This window comes from Helianthus annuus, chromosome 17 (assembly GCF_002127325.2).
Source record: "Helianthus annuus cultivar XRQ/B chromosome 17, HanXRQr2.0-SUNRISE, whole genome shotgun sequence".
NCBI lineage: Eukaryota > Viridiplantae > Streptophyta > Magnoliopsida > Asterales > Asteraceae > Helianthus > Helianthus annuus.
The window spans coordinates 4,690,686-4,698,286 of NC_035449.2; the positions used below are offsets into that span (position 1 = coordinate 4,690,686).

The 7,601-nt window shown below is 37.7% G+C and overlaps 1 protein-coding gene across 1 annotated transcript; it reads left to right on the forward strand.

The window, feature by feature from the left end:
• The first annotated feature begins 497 nt into the window (after nt 1–497).
• Nucleotides 498–6,141, forward strand: LOC110921089 (AT-hook motif nuclear-localized protein 8-like). Its single transcript, XM_035986629.1, has 5 exons — nt 498–1,269; nt 1,384–1,436; nt 3,382–3,513; nt 4,520–4,678; nt 5,340–6,141. Exons 1-5 carry the CDS (start codon nt 732–734, stop codon nt 5,694–5,696), a joined length of 1,239 nt encoding a protein of 412 aa, XP_035842522.1. The 5' UTR covers nt 498–731; the 3' UTR covers nt 5,697–6,141.
• Nucleotides 6,142–7,601: the final 1,460 nt, after the last annotated feature.

The following is a 7,601-nucleotide window of genomic DNA, read 5'->3' on the forward strand; positions in this document are numbered from 1 at the left end:
GGAGTGTTGCAGGTGTTGAACTTGAAAAAGTTGCAGGTCTTGAAATCGAAAAAGTTGATGGAGGAGGGATGGTGGTGATGAAGGGTGGTGGCAGGTTGGTGGTTGGGATTTTTAGAGAGAGAGAGAGAGAGAGAGAGAGAGAGAGAGAGAGAGAGAGAGAGAGAGAGAGAGAGATCTGTCTGCGTTCAGAGAGAGAGAGAGATATCTGAATTTTTTATAATTTTTTTTAGTATTTAGGGTAAAATGACCAATATACCCTCATGTGCTTCTCACATGATCTGAATTAACTGGGAAAACAAACTAGGTTTAGGGTAAAGGACATAACCTGATTGGTTTTGCAAACATTAGGTATGTTTCTTGAAGATATTAAAGACAAAGGACATACTTTGACATTTTTGACATACATAAAGGACGAACTTTGAAATTTACTCTTAAAAATATTGACTTGGTAGACTTGAGGTGTAGATAAGAATCAAGAAACTTCAAAGTAGTTGTGTTGAAGCCAAAATGTGTCACAAGCTGAAGCAAGCAAGCAAGCACACAAGTAGTAGATGCACTCATTAAATGCCCAAAAAGATTTCATCTTTAACAATAAAAACCCTAATTACAATTCCCCTCTTTCATCTCTTCCTCCTTTAAACCCCCCTTCACTCCCCTCCACTCCACTCGCCACCCCTAACTAAATTCTCAAAATTCATTTCCAACATCCACCTGCATTTCAACCACAATCAATGGATTCACGAGAATCACTTGCCCCACCACCACAACCGTCGCTACACCACCACCACCAACAACAACCCCACCACCACCACCAGCCGCCACCAGGCATGATGATGCCACAAAACTCCTACTCCACCCACACCCACCACAATCTACCCAACAATTCCCATGATTCTTCAATGGGTAGCAATAAAAATTCAAACTTGATGACACCCAATTCGATTCACAACCGATTCCCCTTCGGTTCTGATCAGTTCGGTGACAGATCGTCTCCGTCGGGCGGGTTTCGGCCTGGCGGGTATACCTCTGAGCCGGCTAAGAAGAAAAGAGGCCGCCCCAGGAAGTATTCGCCCTCGAACGATGGCGGCATTGCCCTCGGGTTGTCTCCGAACCCGGTTAGTGCTGTATCGAATACTGGTACTGGTGGTGGTGGGGGGAATTTGGAGAATTCGAATGATGGTAGCGGTGGGACTCCGAATTTGGATTCGGTTTCTAAGAAACAGAGGGGAAGGCCACCGGGTTTGGGGAAGAAGCAGTTGGATGCTTTAGGTATATATAACTATTGAAGTGTTGTTTAGTTATGTTAAAATTTAATGTTAATTATTATTATATTTTGTTGAATGTTAATTATAGTGAATATATGTTGTTTTATATGATGGGCAGGTTTACCTGGAGTTGGGTTTACACCTCATGTGATTGTTGTAAAAGCAGGAGAGGTAATGCTACTTTTTTTGTACATTAGTTTTTCGAAATTAACAAACTTGATTTGATATTTGTATAACTATGTATATGGGGGGGGGGGGATATTCCACGGTCCTCCCAACCGCCGAGGTGATCCCACCTCGCAGACCGCCACCTAGCAAGCCTGAGTCTGGGGGTAAATCCGCTACCGTAGGGGCATTGGGAACGAGCAAGACTCGAACCCGCCACCTCCGGGTTAGAATGCGGGCTGGTGGCCATTGGGCTGACACCCAATGGTTTAGTTGGGTGTGTGTGTTTATTTCTCACAAATTACTTGTTTAGTTGATGAATAATGAGAGTTGTAGATAAGCATGGGCTTCTAATAATAAAACGCGGTTAACCTAGTTGACCAGAATCAGATCTAGTAAGTCAACTCGGGCCAAGTTCTACTTAAAAAAAAAATAAAACATAATTCCTATATCTATCATATTAAAGAATGAATATCATTTTTAAAGGAATGATGAATATCAATTTTTGAAATACTTTACTATTTGAACATGCATTTTTTTATTTATATTGATATTCATGTATTTTGTTATATATAATAGTAAACTTATGATATTTGACATATATGTAATTTCCCGAAAACTATTTTTTTTTTATAATTTAACATGTCTGAGTATTCCTCGAGTACTCTCCGCCTAGGCTGAGTACTCTCAACTCCCCAGTCGACCGACTAGGGAGCGCCTAACGACTTTTGCAACCATGGTTATAGGTTTATCACGTTTGTGTTTGTCGTTTTCGTATTGTTGGTTTCAATGTCATTTTGACTTCTTACATATGTACATAACATTTTGGTAATTAACAATATATTATTAATAATAATAATAATAATATTGTGGGCTTTCGGATAATAGGTTTGTTGATTGGTTCGGTTTGGGTTTGTAGCTAAGTCAAAGATCTATATTTCTAGGTATTTATTGCGGCAAAATTATTTATGTAAAAACCGTGGACCAAATTAAAACATTTCTTCTTAGCTTTTGATGATTTATTATGCATCTATTAAGTATTAACAGTTTATATCTTGAAAAATGTGTTCTATGCATTTAATTATTAGCGGGACACTTCTTTAATATGCATGGAGTGTCAAGTGTTGTGATTTTCATGAAACTTTTACCCTATGCAGTTAATATCGGTGATATATTGGTTATCGGTCCACATGTAACATATTGGTGTCAAATGTCGGTACCGATATTATCGGCGGTATTGACCGATATATCACTGATTTTCCCGATATGAGTACTTTTCTTCTTAGTTCTACCATTTTTCTTTCTTATTATTGTTGCTATTAGTGTTTTAAGTCTTAATTGTTAGTTGTTAGTGTTAAATGTTAGTGTTTTAAGCATAGTTATTAAAGGCGCGAGGCGCACTCAGGGCGATTTGTTGGGCCCGGGGCTTTATTTGCGCCTAGGCGCGCCTGGGCGCTCGCTTTAATAACTATGACATGCACCATAGTTATTAAAGTCGCGAGGCGCACTCAGGGCGATTTGTTGGGCCCGGGGCTTTATTTGCGCCGAGGGCCCCTGGGCGCTCGCTTTAATAACTATGACATGAACCATAGTTACTAAAGGCGCGAGGCGCACTCAGGGCGATTTGTTGGGCCCGAGGCTTTATTTGCGCCTAGGCGCGCTTGGGCGCTCGCTTTAATAACTATGGTTTAAGTCTTAATCTGTTCCTACTTGCTAGCAAAAGGTTAATTTTTTAATGGTAGGAGAGTATACTGAATCGTTAGTGTTATATTGCTATATATATATAAATTTTGTATGATATTAAAATTACCGATATCCCACTGTGATAACCTATATCTCAAATATCGGTCCTTGACCGATATCCGATATTTTTACGTTACAGATTACAAAGTTCTATCTTATATATACAACGTATTTGACGTTTCCTGATTTGTATTAATCATTTTAACAGGATATTTCCTCAACGATGGTCTCATTTTCACAACAAGGACCTCGTACAGTTTGTATTTTATCGGCGAATGGTGCCATCAGCAATGTCACACTTCGCCAGCCGGCATCGACTGGTGGTACTGTAACTTATGAGGTTTACACTTTTACTCCCTCCCCTTTTAGACACCGGTGTGATTGATTGTTTATATTTATGTTTTGCAATTTTATATTACATCTATACGGTTCCATCCAAACTGTTATATATATCTATACTATATTATAATGCATATAAGGAGGACAAAAAGGTAATTTATCATAATTGTAAGAGTTTAAGAATACAACTTTTAAAACATATGGTACAATCGTTTAAATTTTATTGTTGACTTTTAAACCACCTATCCCTAATGATTTTTAAACGGTCATATAACCTTTTCATATGTAAGGTTTTTTATTTTTTGTTATAATTACACCACCAAAATGACCGTTTTATTCTCCTTAATTTGAGTATGGCATTGCTATAGTTTTTTTTTTTTTTTTTTTTTTTTTTTTTTTTTTTTTTTTGTTTTTGTTTTTAACCCCTATAAGTAGCTTTGCTATTTGTGGGATTTTTACTGGGTATGATTGATTGATTGATTTTTTTGTTTTTAACCCCTAATGATTTTTAAACGGTCATTCTTTTTCATACGTAAGGGTTTTTTTTTTTTTTTTTTTTTTTTTTTTTTTTTTTTTTTAAATTACACCATAAAAACGACCATTTTATTCTCCTTAATTTGAGTATGACATTGCTATAGTTTTTTTTTTTTAATTTGAAAAAAAATAAACATGTTACATGATTACTAGTGTCTGTGTTCCCGCCGCATCGTGCAAGCACCCTTTTAGCGTGTTTATATATATATTGTATTTATTTACGGCGCATGGGCTCGGTATAGGCTTTATCAAGGGTTTCTTCTTGTATACACTGAGGGTTCCCTTTCATTTTTACACAAACTAGTTCAGTTTTTTTTACCGATTTCTTTTTGTTTTTCTAGTAAAAAAGAATCCGGTTTCAAGATTATTTTGTTTTCCGATTTCTTTTTGTTTTTCTAAAAACACATGAATCAACCCGTTTGTAGTTGATACTTATATCTCTAAATACCCGTTTCATTTCATGTATATTTCAGGGCCGGTTTGAGATAATATCGTTATCAGGCTCCTTTGTGCACTCAGAAAGTGACGGTAACAGCAAACCTAGTGGATTAAGTGTTTCCCTTGCCGGTTCAGATGGCCGAGTTCTCGGTGGCGGTGTTGCCGGGATGTTGGTGGCGGCATCACCTGTACAGGTCCCTCTCCCTCTCTCTCTTTATAGACACACGCCACACTATGCGTGTGTGTTAATATTATATGGGAATAATAGTGTAAGGGTGCAAATGAGCCGAGCTGAGCTCGATCAGACTCTAGCTCGAGCTTGATTAACTTATGAGAGCTCGAGCTCGGGTCAGTTTGAGCTTTGTTTTTAAAGCTCGAGCTCGGCTCGTTGGTAGTTTCTCAAGCTTGGGCTCGGCTCGTTATTATCTATTGATTAATAAATTATATAAAAAATATAGATAATAGACTCGTTTAGGCTCTCGAGCTCGATAAGTGAAGCTCAAGCTTGGGCTCGGGCTCGTTTACTAAACAAGCTTATTATTAGCTTCAGGCTCGGCTCGTAAACAAGTTTAAATAAGCTCGGCTCGTTTATTAGACAACTTTAAATAAGGTATTAAATATTAATAAAAACTAATGCTACACTAAGGCTTGATAAGGCTCGACGAGCTTCACATGCCAGACTTGAGCTCGGGCTGAATGAATAAACGAGCTTTATTTTAGGCTCAAGCTCGGCTCGGGCTCAATAAGACTCGGCTCGTTTCTAGCTTTTTCTTGAGCTGATCTCAAGCAGCTCGCGAGCCGCTCGGCTCGTTTGCACCCCTAGAACTGTATTATAACAATGGTTTTGTGTATCAGGTTATCGTTGGCAGCTTCATTGCAGAAGCAAAGAAACCAAAATCTAACGTCGGGCCATCACCAGTTGCACCACCAAACATGTTGAGTTTCGGTGGCGGCAGTGGCGGTGGAGGGGCGGTTCACGGTATAAGTCCTCCATCCGAAGGCGCATCAAGCGAATCTTCTGACGAAAGCGGGAGCAGCCCTCTTCATAGGATCCCGGGCTCCTACAACAACGCTACCCAACACCCACACCAGCACCAACACCAGCAGCAGCCGCAGCAGCAGCCGCCGCCACAGCCGCAGCACATGCAAAATCTTCCGATGTACTCGAACATGGGCTGGCCCAACTCCACCATGAACATGCTACCCAATTAACTACAAATACTAAATTTCCCTACAATAAATCTGACATCATGAGGATGATGGTTGTGGTGGCGGTGGCGGTGGTGGTGGTTGTAGCGGCAAGTATACAGTTCCTTTCATATGCTAACGCGCATTATGCTTGAAAACAATCTTTTTATATTCAAGATTTCAAAATTTTTCTACCCTTTACTTTGCCTGTGGCTGTGGGTTAGTGTTGAATCAGTGATTGAAGATGGTTAGTTGAGTAGCATAAGATGTTGATCTATCTGTTAGTAAAGTATCTCTAAGAAGCTTTGAATTTAGAAATCGAGATTGAATGTACTTCTAGAATCAATCTGTGTTTTTTTTTTCTTTCTGGCCCGGTTCGGTTTGGGTAGGTTTTGGGCTCAGACCAAACCAAAACCGAAAACTCGTCTTGGTGAATGAAAGGAAGCCGATCACTTTCGGTTTTTGGTTTTGCGTATGGGTTTGGCTTGGTTAATCTCTTATTAATGATTAGATGTATGTTTTTAAGTAAAGAGTTAATTACTGTTTTCGTCCACGTGGTTTGCCAAAAATCACTATTTCAGTCCATTAGTTTAAAAATTGCAATTTCAGTCCCTGAGGTTTCACTTTCGTAACCATTTCAGTCCATGTGGTTTCACTTCCGTAACCATTTCAATCCATTATTATGTTAAGTACAAGGACTGAAATGGTTACGAGGTGGACTAAAATGGTTACGAAAGTGAACCACAAGGACTGAAATCGTAATTTTTAAACTAATGGACTGAAATAGTGATTTTTGATAAACCACAAGGACGAAAACAGTAATTAACTCTTAAGTAAATTACAAGCTTGTTTATTATTAGAGTAAATTACAAAATTCGTCCTTTATGTATGTATTGTTTTATTTATTAATGATATTTTAAATAAATTAGTAAAATTACCAATATACCCTGATTTAACATTTAAATTTAACTGAGTTAGGGCTAAAGGACAAAAGACAAAGGACACACATACATAAAGGACGATTTTTGTAATTTACTTTTATTATTATTATTATTATTATTATTATTATTATTATTATTATTATTATTATTTTTTGCAATTTTTATAGATGATATATATAAAAATAAAAAAAATAGAATTTTAAGCATACATACACATAACGGATACTTTATAATCTACAACATTTATAATTTTTATATAATTTAAGTGGAGTAAATAAATTAATGATCATCGCATTAATCTTTGATGCATTGCAGGCTAACATAGTGGGCTATGAATTAATGTAATTGGGTTGTAACTCATGGATCGAAAGAACAAATGGACTTTGATGCAATTTTAGTTGGGCTGTAATTATAAAAAACCATTGGGCTAACCCTTGAAACAAAATCCGATGTGATGGTATAAAAAGAAAAGAAAGGCCCCATATGGGGGATGCTATGCGAGAGAAGAAAGTCAGAAACATTGCTGTAGTTTTAAGCCATGAAAAAGGAAGTAGTCTTATTTATCTAACTAGGTTGTATAACCCGCGCGCGTTGCGGCGCGCTAAGTTGTGTTATATAATAACGGTACATTAAGCGAAAAAAGGAAAACTACAAATCCATTCGGCTCATATTAAAAGTTATTATCATTGTTATCACAAAGTGAAATAGGCTCAGAATGATACATCATCATCGCCGGTAACAACAAAATACGGCTCAGTGCCGCTACGGCTACAATCGGAGTTACCATGCCAAGTAGCAAGCTAACATCATCGCCGGAAAACACTTCAAATCCACAATAAATAAATCGACATACACAGTCTATGCTTTTCACCACCAACATAAAAAAGCATGGCATTTCATAACTACTGTCAATACCACAATCACTAAGATAAAAAGCTACTTTTTCATCAAATATCCTCTTCTCGGATTTTTTTTCCAACCGTGCTCC